Genomic DNA, 20,476 nt, shown 5'->3' with positions numbered 1-20,476 from the left:
TTGGCATATTGCGTTACAAAACTAGTGTGTAACTGATCGCATTTCTAGTTTATGTTACGGGCTACGTTAATTAAACAGCTTATAAGGGCTGACTTCGTTCGCGTTCACATATGCAGATATCATAGCAAATAGCAGTAAATACACACACCTTGCTCTCTTGTGAAGTTCACTTGGCATTGTGAGACCGTGGATTGAAGACAGCACTAAAACGCAGAGTAAAGACGGGGCGGAGCTAAGAGGGCTCAGCTTAAGGGGGTTGCGTGTGCGGCAAAGTCCTTGACTGGGGCCCTCAAAAGTTCATGGGCCCTTAGAATCGTCCTAACTCCCCCCCCCCTTACAGCGCCCCTGCGCACACATATACACACAAAACATGTTGCACAAAATCAGGAGAATATCATGTCAAGTGAATTTTTTTTTTAAATGAGATACAAGTTAAAAGAATGTAAGTGTTCTTAAATATTTATTAATTGTTTTTGAGTGGACATACGACTGAGCAAATAAATAGTTCAAGTACATTTTTACTTAATTGCGCAAACTGTCACAACATGAAAGACTTTTTAATCAGATGTTTAAAATACGGCTTATAAAACGGGCAGTTCTGGTTCTTCATTCTGATTGGTTGAAACGCGTTCTAAGCCGTGATAAAATACACCGGTAACCTCACGGTCAGACCACATTACATTAGTATCACTGCGCCACTGTTGCTGTTTACTGATTTATGAAAATAAACACCAGTGTCTTTAATCATATTTTTAATTTGTCTTCAATTGCACGATTAATGGCGATATCCAGATAACTGTCAATAAATATTGTTGAGTCATCTCGTCGATAAAGAGAAAACGTTGTCTGAGGAGTTTATAACTCAAGTTCATATGTCCGCTATTATCCACTGGGTGGCGATCTTACCCAACTTAAACACTGACGCATTCACTCAACACTGAAAACACAGCGTGTAAGTTTTGATGGCTTTGAATCTGATCTCTTACACAAGTTCTTCACAAAAATGGAATTATCTCCGCTTTTAGCTAAAAAATTTGAGAGGTGATAAGAGAACAAATGAAGGTAGGATGAAACGTTTTTTTGTTTTGTTTTTTTTTGAAAGCGGATGGTCTGTTCTTTCATTTGATATTTTAGGTTTATTTAAAGAAGATAATTTTTCTGCAAGGCATTAAACTAAAACTGGGTGGCAACTTAAAAAAAAAACCGCTGACGGGGAAAGAGTTCAGCATGCTTCCAAGCATATTTGATCATCACTTCAACCGTTGCACGATATAAATGTTAATTTATAAATTAGATGAATTGTGATTTATAAAAATAAACACCACAGTCTTAAATCATATTTTCATTGTGTCTTTGCTGCATCTCTGATGGTTGGAAACTGCGCTCTGTTTCAGTCACACTTGATTCTGAGGAACTACTTTGTTTGGCGGAAGAGTAATATTTGTACTAATATAATTACAACTTATTTGTGTTTTATTTTATAAAATCCCGCTAACGTTATGCATATGAAGTAACCGTTTTATAAACGCAATAAACCCCCTCGAAGCAGTGGGGTTACAGTGCATTTTATAACAGCTAAGGGGGTTTTATAACGCCCCTTAGCTGTTATAAAATGCACTGGTTACCCACTGCTTCTTGGGGTTTATTGCTTTATTTTATGTGTGTGTGTGTGTGTGTGTGTTTGTGTGTGTGTGTGTGTATGACATATTTAATTCACGCTACTCCAATGTATTAACTCGGCGAGCACCAAACCATTCAGTTTTTGTGACCTTAAATATCTTCATATATGCATTTGTTTTTCGCATAAGGCTGTTGAATATATTAGGAAGATTTTGAATATAGTGTATAATAACATTTATGGTGCTTTTATAATAGTTTGACGTTTCTGTAGCATGACAGTAACAACCACAAGTAACGCACAGTATTGGATTTGGATCGGTCCCGTTTTTCCATTACCCGATCCAGCAAAAAAGGTCCGGATCGACCCGATATCCGTTCCAAAGTATTGGATCGGCCCACCCCTATCGTGGATGGTGTGAGATTGCAAAATGTAGTGTGACTTTATTAAATTGTGTGATATGAATAAACATTGCTCATAAACTTCTGTTTAGATTGTAGCTTCATATAAACTGAGTGGAGGCTTGGACCTGGAAATGCTCTTTATTTTTTTCTTATACAAATAAACTGAGTTGTTTTACATAATACACTGGGGAAAGAAACACATTGGGACGCATGCCACATGCATTACAGGCCTTTATTACAATCAATAAAAAATGAATACAACACTGTTCTAGGATGGATACATTTATTTGATAATAAATGATGCCATAATATCTTTATCTTAAATAGAGAAAGTAAGTACTTTATGTGGTCTTACTTTTACATTTGGCTGCATTCTTTTCTACTGATCATTTAATAACAGACTGATAAAACTATTGGGAATAAAACAGAAAAGCTCTTTCTAATATATTATATTGCAACATGAGGTTGAGTAATTGATGAAAGAATTGTCATTTTTTGAGTAAACTATCCCTTTGAGGACAATTGTAATATTGCAGCAGATTTCCACAGGCAGTTTTCATGCCACAACATTATTTTTGAAATGTTATGGATGTGAAACTATACTTCTACACACCGCTTTTTACCAGCAAGGTCAAAGCTCATCACACTGCATTGCATATTTAGGTCACACATCCGTCTCTGCAGCTCTCTTAACTTCCTGTGTGACCTATCATTATCCAGTTTAGAGAGAAGCTGTCAGCCATCGAGACTTTCAGACAATGACATCAGACAAAAGATGGGTCACTGAGGAGCGGCAAGGCAATGGAAAATGACAGTTCAGTAGGAAGGACTCTGTTTAATCCTTACAGATAATAATTGACTCACTGTGACTTGCCATTGAGAATAGATAGAATACATGTAAACAGACAACTGCAGACTGTCTGTTCATTCATAACCTGCATTACTGGGAGACTGGTTTAGTATCAGCGTTACTGGGAGACATCAGATTGTATCAGAAGGATCTTTTAGGCAAGCAGATAAACCCAGCTTGGTGCATGACGTAGACCATGGTCAAATCAAATAAAATGAACTTTGGGAATATACAATCTCTAAAAGAAAATAGTTCTTGTAAAATCTTTCATTTCAATGAAAGAAATAAAATCTCTTATCGTGTGGATGTGGGAGATTTTGTATTATAGAGCATTTCACAAAACAGGCTTCAGCTGCGTTCACACACACGGAGATAATGTGCGAACAGCACCTTTTCAAAAATACTGATAAATTTAGCTTCAAATTTTGAGGGTATTTCAACAACAGTAAATTGCCTGTATGATGTGTGAACTGAAAATAGGCTTACCGGGATCCAAGCATGTGTGATGTCAGAACGTGCTGAGTGCTTTGGGCCAATCATAACATTCTGACAAAGATGCAGTGAAGTATCTCTCCACATCTAAAAGTGAACGGCCACATCTCTTCATTGAAGTTGTTTTCTAGTATTCGCTGAATTATCTGTGTCCTTACATGCCCTCTGTTTAGTTGTACTGTATGTGTAAACATTTTCCTCTATACAGTTCATTGGTTTCATTTAAAGTGATCATGACGTTGTTGCGTGAATGGTATCCTGCCAGTAAAAGATGAAGCATCAAAGACAGTTGCTTTTGTTAATACCACGTTTGTGTATTTACTGTAAAGTCATTATTATTATTTTATAGTAATATCCTAGGCCTAACAGTGTGAAAGGGTCTTTATATATTTTTTATCAACTTTTTTAAGGGAAAAAGCTAAAAACATTTTTCAGGGTTTTTTATCAAGTGAGAAAATGGAAAAAGTTAATAAAACGTAAATATTTTAAGTGTTACAGTACCAAATAATGTAAATTTTCTAAGTAGATTAGATTTTTTACACTGTCTGTAAACACATAAACAGCACGTGTAACTAACAATATATTGCATCCATGCATCAGGTCTTAAAGTGACACTGTTTTTAATTTTTATCAAACAACAAAGAAAAAAATCACCCACTGCTCTTGACTGACTCACACAAGTTGAAAAACGGCTTATCTGTATATAGTTTATACAGTGAAGAGTATCCAGCAATATTTTATTTGTTTGTTGTCAAAACAATATTTATTAAGATTTCATAGGTCAAAAAGAAACTGGTCTGGATCTGGAAAGTGTTGACGTTACCCAGGGGTTCTTGGTCCAGGAGAATACCTCAGATCATTGGATTGGAGCTGTTTTAGCCTTGTTGTAAGAGAGAAGTGATGTGGTTGTATTCATGTACTTATAGTTAATTTAGACATTAATTGAATTCATAACTTTTAATTTGAAAACTTGAATGTGAAAATATGTTTTTTTTTCAATCATTAATATTGTAATCTGATCAAGTTTGGATTTTCTAAACTTTTTTGAGTAACTCACCCAGCAATGTTTTTTGTTGACAAAGTTCTCCGACAAATTTTACATTTGTTTTATGATCTGAAACATTAAAGTGTGACAAACAGGCAAAACAAAATAAATTAAAGTTAGGAAGGGGGCCAACACTTTTCACACCACTGTAACTTTTAAACCATTTGTTTAATTTTCTCACAGTCAGTAACTACTCTTTTTACCTCAGCTAAAAGGAAGAGTATCTCGTATAGATTTCTTGGCAAGGAAACTGTCCATGTGTCTACATTATGATAAAGCTTACCAATCAGATTCACAGGTTCTGTGACTCTCTTCACCCCAGATATGGACTTTATTCAGTGCATTAATGTGACAGTGATGGATGGACTATTGACAAGGTCTTTTACTGGCAGGTTGTTGTGAATAATTGCAATAGGTTGAAGACCGTGTGGAACACTAAAAAGTATAGATTATATTAAGTTTAGCTGAAGTAAAGACAAGCTTCAAGTGACCTTATCAGTTGTCCTTTATTTTTATCCAAAATAAAAATATAAATGCATTCAATATTTTTGTTCAGGAAACTTTGCACTCATAACAGACTTTTCTGTCAAATGCTATTGATTTTTACATCAAATAATAAAGTCTGGCTGCACACATTCTGGCACACACGTTCTGGTTTCCATGTTTTGTGGAATATAGATGTAATGTGGATAAAAGTGTAAATGTAATTATATGTAACTTTTTAATTAGTTTTAATATTAAATTATGGTGTGAAAATTAGTATGGAATTTTCTTCCTCAACTTGCCGATATTTCCAATGTAATAATTTTGTTTTACAAAGGACCCAAGTAAAATGAGTCAAATAATCTAATATATTCAGTGTCTTGCACTCATAGTAACACACACATCACATACTGTCATTGACAATCCGTTTTGTAATGTTGTGTAATATAATTTAACTCAGAAGGTTTGTAAACAAGAAATTGCAGAATGATTTTCTGTTTGTTTCTAATAAAAGGTTTTTATTAAAGTCACAAACTCTGAAAGTTCTGATCTCATCTTTTATTGAAAAACTGGACGAGATGTTTATCCCAGGCAACACTATATTACATTATAAAGTAAAGCAGTCTACAGCCAAAGCTAATAAATCACTGGAGTTCTTCTGAATGCTTCTTACAAGTTACAGATATTAGTTTATTTAAATCACCATCATGACTTTTTCATTTTTTACTATCATGAAGAATATCTGTAGATTAAGTCACAATCTCATTAAAAAGTGCAACATTGCACAATCTTACTTACAATGTAACAAAAGAAACAAAACAGACATAGAAAATACATGATCAGGGTGCTCCTCGAGCATAAGACAAGCTGAAATCTACACGAGGACTTAGCTGGTGTGGTCAGTGACACCACAATACACATATGACAAGAAGACAAAATAAATCAGTATATTAAATCATCCAAAATAAACAACAACAAAAATTTTTGATTACCGTCATTTCTAAATAACATTTCAACAGTTATTGCTGAGACAATGGAAATGTGTTGCATAGAGATAATCAACCAGCACAAAAACAGCTAAAAGACTTTTAAAGGTTACGATTTCTTAAAAATAAATACATGTACATAAATCATTTGTCCTCCAGTTGAGGCCCTTGGCATTTTGTCATGAAAATGTTTGGTGTAACAATGCTGTGGTGCTTTAATTTACACACATAATGAATATTATTTATTACCCATACAAAATAAAGCTCCAAAATCGGAGAAAGAAAACCATTTTTTTTATATCGTTTGCTACTATCACACAACATTACATATATTGTCACATTAAAGAAATGTGATAAATCTGTCCTGCCATTATTTTTTGTTTGTTGTGTAAATAAATAGACAATCAATATTTAATTTGCAAGATAATTATTTACTAAAAAATAAACAATACAAATAAAAAGAAATACAGCTTTTGGTTCTTGACCTATTTATTAGCAATAAATGCAAACATCTGGAGGATGACTTTACTGTGTGCCTCAAACCGTTCAAGTTTTGCAGAAGTTTGAAAGTTAAATTCTGTGAAATCACATAGACAGAAACATCTGTGAAACAGCAGCACACAATTAAAACCAAACTTTACATGAACAGGACGAGAGAGAAGACTGAATGTTTGAGGACATTAAAGAGCAATGAAGACAAATGGATGTGCAGTTCAGCGTGACTTAATAAGGCTTCATTTCAAACCTCAGTCTGGTATTTTATTGTTAAAAGACCCGTTAAGATATAATCCACACTGAATTCCCTTCTAGAATAAAAGATAACTTAATGTCATACATGTATACTGTGCAGCATGACCTGTAGACTGAAGTGTACAGCTGGCTTTTTTAGGTTTGTGAGAGTTGGGTTTAGTTTTAAATAAACAACAGATTGATTTCTGTTACAATTCTTTGTAATACAGCATATACTGCACATGTTACATCTGACTCTATAGTATCTGTAAAACAATAATGTTATGTCTCAGGCTGGTTGCTAAAGGTGAAATGCCTTTGAAAGGGACATTGTGCAGATGATATATAACAAACACATTTATTAAACGGTTGTAACCTGACTGGTTTTAATTAGTTGAAGTGTATGAACATCCGCTGACCCGAATGTGTGAATTTGTATCTGTATATTGAGGTCTTATTCGTCATATATGCCTCAACAGCACATCAGTGTTATACTTTATCATCTCAGAAAGTTTCAAATGCTTTGTCCTAAAATTGTATTATTGTTCAGTGCAACAGTGGTCTAATTTTATGTTTGCACTAAAGGATTAATTTTCCTTAGGATAATCTTATTCAGACAACACAGACCAAGCCTTGACTGGTTATTTTTTTGTATTTCATTTTATTGTTTCATTCTGTGTTTTTTTTTTAGATATAACTTTGTGCTAAATATAGATTTAGAAATATTTGAGCAAAGCTAAACATTGACTGCTTGTGTCTTTAAAGCCTTCTGGTTTATGTTGTAATCCTCAAATTGTTACACACGTGTGTCCTCATAAACCACATCCTCAAACACAGACACCTGTTTTTCATTAACTGTAGTATTTATACCAAACTACAATGACATTTTTTACCCCCAAACCATCACACAAGCCTTTCTGCATTTTTTGTTTTCATTACAACACAATTTAGATTATTCAACATCTGCTTCTGCTGTCTGTCAGTATTAAAATTAATTGTTGCATTTAAAAATGGAGATTTTAGAAACCTGACAGGACCATTTCCCCCCCAAAGTAATGCTGACAAATATCCACACAAAGTGCACTGAAACACTTTTAAGGTAAACAGCATTAAAGAAAGAAATGAAACACCTTACCATCATATTTCTATTACAATACAATACTAATCACTGTAAAATCAGCTTCTCTCAAAGGATTTGACATTACGTGTAAAGCTGGAAACACTTAAATGATGCACCGTGACAACACCATTATTTACACTGAGGAAAAACAGACAACACAATTGATCTCAATGACAAGTGATGAAACAACAAACAAGTGAAAAGTCATTGTGCATAGTTCAATACTTACTTACCTATTCTTTCTGTTACTATACTGTACTATTTTTGCTATCAGGAAAGTGCAAAATATCTGTCATTAGTGTCATTAGCTCACTGTTGCACTGAAGGCTGTCTTCATTATTTGCCGTGTTTTATTTCCTAATATTTATTGTTTCATGTGTGTGCATGTGTGTGTAGAAACCCGCATGCGTGTTCATTTCACTCATTACTAATGTCGAGTCCATTCTCATCCTTTAAAGGTTTCGGCTCATTTGGCCAACGCCATCCCTTCCAGAACCGCCCAGCGGTGCCCGGCTCATACCTCACCCACCCAAACCGCTGTGTTTCCTGTCTTGATGTCCGACACCTCACAGTGAGGACGCCTTTGCTTGCCATCCAAAACAAACAGGGACTCGGCTGACGACGTGATCAAGTACCGTCCAAACACACCGCTGGAGATCACAAACCTGTTGGTGTCTCCCCAAAACCAACTGGAGGTTGGAATTGGCTCTTTGATGTTCTGGAGAACTTGACTTTTTCCCATTGACAGGTCAGAGAAGAACACTTCTGAGCCCTCGGCTGAAGAGGTCACCACCACATACTGATTGGATTCTGTGAAGGACGCTTGAAAGTCCAAATCCGAGAGTGGAACGGAGATATTCAGTTTGTGGCTTAGCTGAAGTTCACCTTGGAAGGAAACGGTCTGAACTTGGAGTTTCCCACGTCGTTTATCCATGGAGACAATGATGCGGCCGTCTGGAGATACGAACGGCCGACCGACGATGTCAGGATTAGGTCCGATGACTGCATCGGTTACGCCGTCTATGAGAAGTTGCCAGTTTGGCCGGTTCTTCGCTTGGCACTCGATAAAAAAGTATCCGCTCAGATGAGTGTAAGTCATGCTGGCTGGGATACAGCTGTAGTTTTTAAGACTAATGGTCTTGACTAGATTGAAGGTCTCAAGGTCGATTTTATGCACCGCCTGCTCTGATTTCAAGTAGACAAAGCCAAACCTAAGATAACAACGGTCAATGACAGGTTAATATTCTTTCGGAGATTTATTAAAGCGCTTAGCTTTTAATTATCACTGTAATTTGCTAAGTTCCCCTTTTCGGAGGAATTACGTTGACAGAGGTCGGACGTGCTGAGCGGAGACGTACCTTACGTGTGTGATAATGAGATTGGTGGGTGGGATGTAGAAGTCCTCTACTCTTTCAAACGGAGTACGAATGATTTGATGCTGATCTCCAAGACTTGCAGAAGAGATCACCTCGAAAAATATTTTAAAAGGAAAAATACAAAATTACAACCTTATACAGTACAGATACAGTACAGATTCAAAAGTTTGACATGACATGGTTTTTGCAAAACACATTTGAAAATAAATAATTCATGAAACATGTACTGTACAGTGCCAAACTCAAAATGTATGAAAGGCATTGAATGAGATAAGGAACTATTAAAGCTGGTGTTTAGTGGCTTTTCCCAAAACTAACCTTCTTTCTGAGAGATTTTTGCAAAGTAACAGCAGATGCTTCTGAATATTTGAAGCCAAATCACATAAGTGTCTTAGCAGAATAACCTCAGGTGAACTAAATGACGTGTTCAATAGCAAACACAAAGTGTCCAAATAGTTTTTAGGGTTACTGTAAATAGAAGACCACCATTAGTGTGATTTATCTCTCCATCTCATTGCTTTAGGGAGTAGACTTTGTTTTCAGTCCCTGATGTGATGCTGCCCCATAAACCCTGATGACAAATGCTTTATCTTGCTCCTTATGTTTTAACAACTGCACTTTCCCATCTGTTGGACTCACTAAAACACCATCACTAAAACAAATACAAATGCTGGATTTGAAACGTAACCAAGAGTATAAAATACACGCTTGATTTAGGAGGAGCTGACCTGTGATGGGATACCACTATATTTTATCAACATGCTCTTTCTCCTTATTGACTGTTTTAATATCTTTGTTTAAAAAAAAAAACGTAACCTTATTTTAAGTGTTTTTGCCAGAAATATTTCAACAGTAAAACCTTTATGAACAGATATATTACACTGTCTGAAAGCACAGAAAACACAAGTATAGCAAATGACATGTTAATCAAAATAATATTTCAGTTAAATCTTGGCTACGTTATTTTATTCAACCAACAGCTTTTACCAAAACATAATCATTTTAGAATTTTAGTTTGGATGATTTAGAAAATATGTTATTCAAATGTATAGAAAATAAACATTATTTAAAACAACAAAGGAAATATCGAAAAAGTTCACAGTGCTATAAAAAGGTAGCATGCTGTTTGCCTTTGAGATTTGATCCTAAAACATTTTATGTAGTCTTGATTGATGTTAAATCATGCAGTGGTTTTATTTACACGTGTCCACATAAAGTACAGTTTTTTAGGACTTGGCCAAAAGTTTTTTTTCTAAATGCAGGCAGGGACGTCGGACTGATTACCAGGGCCCCAAGGAGAGAGAGGGCCCTTGAATAGTCTGGAATATATTTTATTTTACCTGCAATCTAAAAAACTATTTAACCCAGGGTTGGGTAACTATAGGACAGAACACATTTCTGGGTTAAAATGACCCAAATAATGGGTTGTTTTAACCCAACTGCTGGGTTACTGTTAATAAACCATTTTGAAACAACACAGCAGTTGGGTTAAAACAATCCATTATTTGGGTCGCTTTAACCCAGAAATGTGTTCTGTGTGAATTTTTTAACTAATTAAATTTCATAATGAACACTGTAAAAAAATTCCGTAGAAATTGCAGCTGGGTTGCCGGTAACTTACCGTAGATTTAAATTTATGTTTTTTACTGGCAACATTTTGTTCAAAGGTAAATGAACATTAAACATTTACAAGTCTTTATCTTTACAGAGTAAAACTAAAAAAAAACAGCATCAAGCAAAACATTCTGGGAAACAAAATCTGGAGCAAAAAACAGAAAAAGGTTGATGATGATTTCTGGTTCCGAGAATGCTTTGCATGAGGCTTTTATTGTATAGTTTTATTCTGTAAAGATAAAGAGTTGTTAATATTTCAAATTTATTTAACTTTGAACAAACTCTTGCCAGTAAATAACATACACTGTAAAAAAAAATGCCGTAGAAATTACAATGTTATTGCAGCTGGGTTGCCGGTAATTTACCGTAGATTTAAATTTATGTTATTTACTGGCAAGAGTTTGTTCAAAGTTAAATAAATTTTAAATATTAACAAGTCTTTAACTTTACAGAATAAAACTATACAATAACAGCCTCATGCAAAGCATTCTGGGAACCAGAAATCATCATCAACCTTTTTCTGTTTTTTGCTTTAGATTTTGTTTCCCAAAATGTTTTGCTTGATGCTGTTTTTTTAGTTTTACTCTGTAAAGACAAAGACTTGTAAATGTTAAATGTTAATTTAACTTTGAACAAAATGTTGCCAGTAAATAACATAAATTTAAATCCACGGTAAATTACCGGCAACTCAGCTGCAATTTCTACAGATTTTTTTTACAGTGTAAATTTAAATCTACGGTAAATTACCGGCAACCCAGCTGCAATAACATTGTAATTTCTACGAATTTTTTTTACAGTGAATGTCAGATGAAATTATTGTAAGTAATAATTTTATAATTAAGTATTGTCTGAATAACTATTTGACTGACTACATTTTGTATAAAAAAATTAGCCAAATTGGTTTCGTCCATCTGCACGCGCATTTTGTTTATGTTAGTTTAGTGTCTGGTGGGGCGCAAAGTTCTGCTGTGCGGTTGAAATGTCTTTCTCAATGAAAGCTAAATCAAGCCACGAAAAAAGAAAGGAAAAACAGGAAAAGGAAATAAAGGGGAAATTATTTGTGACTGCCTTCTTTTCAAAGAAAGGTGAGCACAAACTCGAACACGAAATCTAAAGTGCATCTGTTTGAATATCCATGTGATTGTTAGTGCAAAAAAAATGAACTGAGATAACCCATTGAAATAGCAGAACATACACTTTTTAGATGATAATTTGGTTACATGCAATTTGATGTGAAAGGCTAAATAAATAAACTGTATATTAACAATGCTGTTTGCATACAAAACACCGTTATAATACCCTAATTTGAAACATGTTTTTTTTTTTGTTTAATGAATAAGCAATAATATCTAAAATGAGCAATAATAAGCTTGTTTGGTTATCATACAGTTTTTTCATGTAGGGATAAGAAAACTCAAATGAAAAAATGGGGGGGGCTTGTGCTACGCCCCTGAATGCAGGTGAATCAGTTTCACCTCATTTTAAAATGAAGCAGTGATTATGAATGCACATGAAAAAATGTGTAATTTTCCCCATGCAGTGAAACCTTTCATTTGTATAAAGATTACAGGACCACGATCGAGCTTCTCTGTTTGCCCTCACACTGCAAACCTTTCATTTGTTTAATCTAATGAACTGACAACGGCGTTCACATGTTTGACTAAAGATATTGAGCCGTTTAAAAGAATGGCTTTGATATTTCGCCTCTCGAGCTCAGTACTGCCTCCGGTCTTGACAAATTGCCCATGCCGGGGTCAATTACTTGCATTGGAAATGATTGGAATATTATTCAGTCATTTATTTGTAGTGCGAAGCCTGCAGCTCCCCTTTAAAAGCATTGCCGAGTGATTCACGATTCTGTGCCCTAACACACCTGATGACTTGCACACTGTTTAATAAAATATGAATTATTCACACGCGGCTGGAATTATCGCTTGTTTGTTAGATAAAAAGCCTTTTCATTTTTGCTCTCTTTAAGGCCCTGATGTGGTTCTCATCTGTGAGGCTTATAAACCGTCATGAGGACAAACTAAAACCGATCAATCTGCAGAAACAAAGATCTACACAATAACTCAATGCAGACAGTGAAGTGAGGAAATTAAGCCTTTTTAGGACCATAATAATTTTTTCATCTGTGCAAATATATAATAAATAATGTTACAAAAGAGAGCCCTTCCTAAGGTTTCTTTATACTTCTTTTGATTCTGGGGTGAAAAATGAGCTTGATTTGGTTAACATAACTGAGTAACTTCTGTAGATTAAATGTCATATTCAATGGGGCAGTTTTCCGGATAGGGATTAGACTAATCCTAGACTAAAATAAATGTAAGGGTTGTCCAAATTGAAAACAACTTGCACTGACATATCTTAAAATACATCAGTGCCCTTTGTTTGGACTCAAAATGCACACAAGTAATGTTTTTAGTAAGGCATGTTTGTTAAAACTAGTTATATTGCTTGATTAAACTAAGGTCTAGTCCTGGTTTAAGCTAATCCTTGTCCAGGAAACCGCCCCAGTGAGTTAAGTTGTTAGTACAGTACTCACCTGTAATGTCGAAGCGGATTTCAGCAGATCTCCCCAGCTTAAGACCCACAGCTGGTCATGAGATTTTTCATAAAAGAGTTTGACAGGCATGGGCGCTGTTTCCAAAGCCTGTCATTCAAACAAAATTAATGAACTTTTTTTTATAAGTAATCATTTAGCTCTATAATAGCAGTTGCTTAAGTATCTTATGATTTAAATATGTTTCTTTTTCCAAATATTTAAAACTTATATTTGACTGTTTGAGACAGAGCCGATGTCTCTTATGAAACTCAATGATGAGTATTTTAAGGGTCTTTAAAATAAAATACTTTATGTAGCAAATGGGATTTTGAGCTTGTATTTGCTCTTTTGTGAATAGGTTAGGTGCATTGAAGCGGTGTGTGTGAAATTAATTGAGAAACTGAATAAATTTACAACAATATTCACAACAATCAACAAGTAGACAATAATACAGTACTTTGTTTGCTTATATTTTCATACCATTTATTCAAACCATATTGCCAAAGAGTTACGTTATGATTTTTCTGCATTGCTTCAAAGTAATAACTAAATAAATACAATAACCAAAATAATTTGTGCATATTGTGATAAATGTGTTAATTTATTAACTGAAACTACTGCACAAATAATACCAAATCACTAAACTGCTTTGTACTAGCAGATCATTCTTATATTAGTTAATAAATGTGAACTCATACTGTACGATGAATCCCAGGTAAAAACAAGGCATTGTTGTTTTATCTGCAGAGCACATGTGAATCTATTACCCATATAATCCTGTGACACACTTCACAGTTATTCACATCACTGCCCTTCTGTGTGCATTCATCTTTCTGTTCTCCTAATGCTGTTTACAGTTTCCTTTTATATAAGAACAAAAGAAGCTTAACGTCGGAACTCTACAGTATATGACTGATTTATTATTTCTGATGCTTAAAGGGGTCATATAATGACTTTATGTTTTCCTTTTTTCTTTGGAGTGTTAAAAGCTGTTTGTGCATACAAAAGATCTGTGAAGTGGCAAAGATTAAAGTCTCAAACCCAAGTGACGTCTCATCCATGCCTTCCTTAAACGCCTCATTCAAACATGCCCCACATATCTATGTCACTGTGTGGGAAGATTTTCATAACACTGCCCAAATGTATAAGCAAATAAGGCATAATTTTTTATTCTCGCTGTTGTATAGTTGCTGCCACCATGTCGTGGAGACGCTATATGCTTTGGGAGCTGATATTCCAAATCTGGTAAAGGGCATTCGGCCAATCACGACACACTGGATAGCTGGCCATTCAGGGCACACCGTGCTTTTCAGAACGATGAGCTTTGTAAAAATTGAAGCGTTTTAGGTTAAATTAGTAAAGTAAGTTAATTGGAGAGCAAATGAAGATCTTTGCTGAAATTTGCCAAGACCCCCAATAATCTACATTATCATTTACCCAAACAACATTTTATAATGATTGTAAATTCATCAAAATATTCAATAATAAAATAAAATATACAATAACTGTGAGATTCATTCTGAGACTAAACTATGTTGTATTTTCACATTTTCAGTGTAGTTACACTCTGTCTATAGTTTGCAGAAATTAATTCCTGTCATTTTATCAAGATCTATTTTAAACAGTATTGAAAGAGTTCACATCTGGACCCTACTGGCTGCTTTCTCTTCATTATTCAATCCAAGACGTCTATTTCAAAAATATTTTTTATTTTTAAATTAAAAATAAATGAATATGTTTGGCATAACTATATTTTAAACTTTTAGTCGGGATCAAAATATAAGGTGATAATGTGTTATTATTTATTATTATTATACCTTACATTTATATAGCGCTTTACTCAGTACTCAAAGCGCTTTACACATATGAACGGGGGAATCTCCTCAACCACCACCAATGTGCAGCATCCACCTGGATGATGCGACGGCAGCCATATTGCGCCAGAACGCCCACCACACACCAGCTTATTAGTGGAGAGGAGACAGAGTGATATAGCCAATTAGTATGAGGGATGATTAGTAGGCCAATGGGCAAGTTTGGCCAGGATGCCGGGGCACACCCCTACTCTTTTATGAAGGACATCCTGGGATTTTTAATGACCACAGAGAGTCAGGACCTCGGTTTAACGTCTCATCCAAAGGACGGAGTGTGAGGATTTCAGCTTGACCATCATGATGATTTGATAACTAATGATTGTCTATTACAAAAGACAAAGTTTGTGATAATAATACATTAAATATGCCCAAAATATTTTATTACTCTATTAATGTAGATTATTTTTTGCAGCAATATAAAAAATTGTTTAAAAATGTAAGAGTTTGATATAACACTTGGCAATGTGGTTTGAATATACAGTACAGTGATATAAGCAAACACAATACTTTAGTACTGTTTGTTGCTAGTGTAATTCATTTCAATATATGCCTATATTAGTTTGAAACCAATCTTTTTTTGCAGAAGTATATTACACAATTTATCTATATGGGCCTATGGTGCTTTTGGGAAGCAGGCCATCTATAGTTTCCAAAGTCATTTTAGGAGAACCATGAGATCAAGCATGAGTTTGTTCTCTAACCATCGCCCACATTATTGAGCCGTGTTCAAGTGTGTGCACTAAACACTTCCTCAGACAAAAGTCTTTCAGATTCATACCTGCATGACTTTCTGTGTCTGTGTGTCAATGATCAGCAGTCTGTTGTGAAGCGGTTGAGACGCATACACATATTTGTCTCTAACACTGACCGCTGATGCCCAAACGCACTTCTGACGTGAATCACTCAGGCTTTCAGGACACAACTGTTCCTGTAGGCGAAATATGGACAGCAAATGTTAAACAAATGCTTTGATAAGGGTCACATTATGTCTGTGAAAACTACCATTTTTATGTCAGGTCATATTACATGCCACATTACACAAAATAAAGGTTATATTTAAAGAAAATTACTATTACTGCAATGCAATGATAGAATTATTAAAACTGTATTAAAGTGTGTTGATGGAGGTTCAGACTTACATAAGTACTCAGAATCCTCTCTGTCCACTTGATGTGTCTGTGAATCTCACAGTTTCCAGGCTGCAGTATTGTGATTCCTTCATTTGAGAAGACGTAAAACATGTTCCCTACACTCAGCCCTACAACACAACACACAATACAGCTTCATCATCACTCGCTCTGTTAAACACAAGCATTTCACACAAAGTGAAACAACATAAAATACGCCAAAAGTGTCTTAAACAATCAAACTGCGGTTAGATAGAGACTGTTAAAATCCCTCTGCAGTCTGAAATGACTCTAAAAGTGCATTCACAGGTCTGTCACCCGACAAAAAACAACAGATGCTAATTATCAGTCGTACAGCAGAGAAACGATGCTGACGCTGTCAGAGACCGGCAGTACAGAGTTGGCATGTTGTCAGAAAGCAAAGGGTGTAAAAACACAAAGACTCAGGTAAACTACATAACATACTGTATACTGCACACCAAAGACATCCTGTTGTTCTGCCATTTAGTGTAATTATTATTAGTATTAAATAAATGTACTATGTATTTATAAAATATTTTTAAAGTTGAAACATACAGGTATAGACTCCTACTTTAATATTAATAAAACCTTAATATTTATCATTATATTCCCCCATGAGCAAAAATTCACACTGAAATAATCTCGTTTGTGTTTTAAGAAATTTTATGAGCGATGTCTGAGACAGAGGTGATTTATATTTCATTCTGTCAAGTTCTGAAGAAGAAACCTCTTCTTTCATACAGTGTGAAAGATATTCAGCTTAGATGTTAAAGGTGCAGTCAGTAAAAGAAAAAAAGACAAAAGGATAAAACGTGAGTATGTGTGGATCGGATCGCTTCATGGTTGCACTCATATTGCGATCACATAAGCAGCTGAAAGGTGTAGTTGGCTTTATTTCAGTGACTTTCTTAAAGGTGTCCAAGAATGTAAAACTGTATCTCTTCATAGCTGAAAAAATAGGCCAATCTCAACAAAACACAAACTTTGACGTAACAGTCGAGATGTATGCCCCCAACATTTCTATATTCATGCACATGTTCAAGGCCAGCCAGATGTGCACAGTGGAATCATCAGAAGTTTTGCAGGTATTAAGAAGAAACAAGCAAGGATGGAAATGGCAGAACATGGATATAAATGTTATGTTCCAGGTTGTGCAGGTAATGTGAGCACTTTCCATAGAAAAGAAGTGTCAACAGTCATGGTTGAGGTTTATCTACAACCGGATACCGGAGAAATTTAATCTAAAGTTGTTAGTTTACTCTGGCCATTTCACAGCGGACAGTTTTTCTTGGGATATTATCAAGCAGGCTTCGCTCAGTGTTTGATACTGAAAAAGAGGCCAATATTGCCATTACAAACCCAACAACAAACCGCAAGTTATTTTTTTACTGTTGATTTCAGTTTAAATGTAAAGTTTCTTAGTGAGCAAACAACATTAATGATAATTTACAGTGCTGTAGAGATTGAATGCCGGATCCGTCTGTAGTAAAGTTAATATTAGCTATCGTTAACTACCAATTTAAATGGGATAGATTACATAGTATGACAACCTATTTAAGCAGATGTTTATATTAATTCCTGGCTGTGTTTTCATATAATTCTACTAAAAATAACTGAAGTGTGCATGTTTTTTTGTCACTCACAGTTCATTTTAAACTTGACATTAGGAAGTTTTCCCTGAACTCTGTCAACAGGACTCGCTGACATTAGTTTGCCTTTATTCAGAAACAGCTCAAATAACACGACAGCAGCATATGTGAAGAAGTTATGTAAACATAAAAAAGTCCTTACTCTGATTATTGGAAAAATCACATTATTGGTGTACATGTAAACGTAGTCATTGTCATATGGTGCCACACTACATTAATTTAAATGTTGTTGCAGTGCTAAAAAAACTATAAATGCTGCTAGTTAGCATTAAAGCTGAATTTCTACCATCGGGGTTACAGTTAACTTACGTTTTGCATGTGCATACTGAAAAAACAAAGAAACTTACCACTCAAAAACGTGCATTTCAAATCTCCTAACAACTGTTTTTTGTTCAAAATCTGTATCTTCATCTGAGACAGGCTCAAACATATAGGTTACATGTAAGGTTGGATGACCTTTTCCGGTAGCACTTTATTTTACAGTACGTGTACTTACCTTGTACATATATGGTAAATAAGTTGTACTTACCGACAAATGTGTGGTACTTACTTTAAGGTATCTACATGGTAATTACTGGTATCATTACTGTACTTACCAGTGGTAAATACTTGATAGTTATGATGTAACTCTAGATAAGTACTGGGTAATAACTAACTAGAAACACTACTGTACTTACAAATTGTATATACACGATAAGTGTGTGGTACCTGCAGGCAAGTGTAAGTTATACTTATACCATATATATGATAACTAAGAACAAACATTACTGATGTGCCATTTTTGTACCCAGTATCTTTGTCCTTAGAACCATGCATTAAATAACCGTATGCATTAACTACTGGGTACATTCACTAGTATGTCTATGGTAACTGCATGGAAACAGGACTGTAAAATAAAGTGTTGCTTTTTACTCAGTTATTACATAGGACCTACCACCTAAGATATAGCATCATATACAAACCCAACCATTGACTATCATACGCATGAACTACTGGGTACATTCACTAGTACACACTTAGTAGTGTTTGATATTAGTTATCATATATGTACACCATAATACCTGTCCTTTACCCTAACTTGCCTGTAAATACTAAATACTTATATTGTACATTTATTTGTAAGTACAGTAATGAAAGTATGTATCTGTTATTACCCAGTACTTATCTAGAGTTACATAATAACTACCAAGTATGTACCACTGGTAGGTACAGTAATGATACCAATTAGTTACCATGTAGATACCTAAAAGTAAGTACCACACATTTGTCGGTAAGTACAACTTACTTACCATATAAGGTAAGTACACGTACTGTAAAATAAAGTGCTACCCATTTTCCATCATTCACGCCGCAATCTATTTGCTATGAGAGCTGGTGACGTGACCCTCATTGGGAAACAGCCAATTAGAGTGCAGCTTATTATTATTATTATTATTCATGAGCCTTTCAAATAAGGTAATAACAGATAATTTCATTCTGAGGGCAAATCCTAGGGTTGTAAATGGACATGTGAAACCGTCTCTGAATCATATTTTCACTTAGAAAAGCCACATACCTTATATTTAGATTTCAAATGCATTCTTGGTCACCTTTAATACGGGAAACTTTTACTCCAAGAATAAATGAAGCATGCCTAAATAATATATTTCTACATTGGTGTCAATAACCAAACACTATTGCGCTTTGCTGTCTGTAAGAGTCAGCACAGCCTTTGTTTCAAAGCCCCATAACAACTCGACACAAACTGAAATCAATGCGAGGTATTTTGTGTCCACAGTCTGCTTAGTGATCATCATTAAACACACAGTGCTTGAAGAGGGACGGTACTTATCGGTATGCAGTAGTAAGTTGATACTCCTCGATTACATTTTTTAGCGTACACTTTGGCGTGTAGTTTATTAGCCTAACTTTAGCCTGCAGTTGGTGTTTTTTATGTATTCTGCGGTTTTCCAACACCTATAAATGTTGGTTAACGAAACAGGTTTTACAGCTCAGTCTACAAGTTTAGTAAATTAAAATATACCTGTAAAATTGTTTAATAGTAACTATTTATTTATAACTTTTTAATCTAACTGATTAGATACTGAGATAAGAGCATGAAGTTTTATAGATAATAACACAATATAACAGCTTTACCTTCTTCCCTCCAGAGAATGTTGGCCACTGGATCGACAGCAAGAAATAACATAAATAACACAATGTTAGTACATACTGTAAAATACATTTCACATCTCAAAGCTCTTATAATATTATTTTTATATATTAAAAGTCTCTTGTCTTCAGTTTTATTATAAAACTTTGAATTAGTCCCTATTGTTGTCTGCTTCCTTCTACTTTTATTACGCAAACTGTATTAAAAAAATCCAAGTGTTTTTTACAGTATGTCTCATACTTCTAAATACAATGGCAGGAAAAAGTATGTGAACCTTTTGGAATTTCATGGTTTTCTGAATAGATTTGTCATAAAATGTGATTTGATCTTCATCTAAGTCAAGGGTACTGACAAACAAAATGTGTCTAAAAATAATTACACAAGAATCTTT

At 34.8% G+C, this 20,476-nt stretch overlaps 1 protein-coding gene across 1 annotated transcript in view; it reads right to left on the bottom strand.

Annotated features, from left to right (window-relative positions):
* Window positions 1-5,467: 5,467 nt before the first annotated feature.
* fstl4 (follistatin-like 4) overlaps window positions 5,468-20,476 on the bottom strand; it is a 202,662-nt gene continuing 187,653 nt past the window's right edge. Inside the window, exons 11-16 of the mRNA XM_065287626.1 lie at window positions 20,070-20,096; window positions 16,276-16,394; window positions 15,915-16,064; window positions 13,263-13,370; window positions 9,086-9,195; window positions 5,468-8,938 (exon numbers count right to left, since the gene is read on the bottom strand). Of these exons, the coding sequence (XP_065143698.1) occupies window positions 8,242-8,938; window positions 9,086-9,195; window positions 13,263-13,370; window positions 15,915-16,064; window positions 16,276-16,394; window positions 20,070-20,096 (1,211 nt within the window). The 3' untranslated portion in view covers window positions 5,468-8,241. The remainder of the gene's footprint in view (window positions 8,939-9,085; window positions 9,196-13,262; window positions 13,371-15,914; window positions 16,065-16,275; window positions 16,395-20,069; window positions 20,097-20,476) is intronic.

This window comes from Paramisgurnus dabryanus, chromosome 18, assembly GCF_030506205.2.
Source record: "Paramisgurnus dabryanus chromosome 18, PD_genome_1.1, whole genome shotgun sequence".
Lineage (NCBI taxonomy): Eukaryota > Metazoa > Chordata > Actinopteri > Cypriniformes > Cobitidae > Paramisgurnus > Paramisgurnus dabryanus.
The sequence above is the reverse complement of the archived record's forward strand: the minus strand, read 5'-3'. Positions and strand labels throughout refer to the sequence as shown.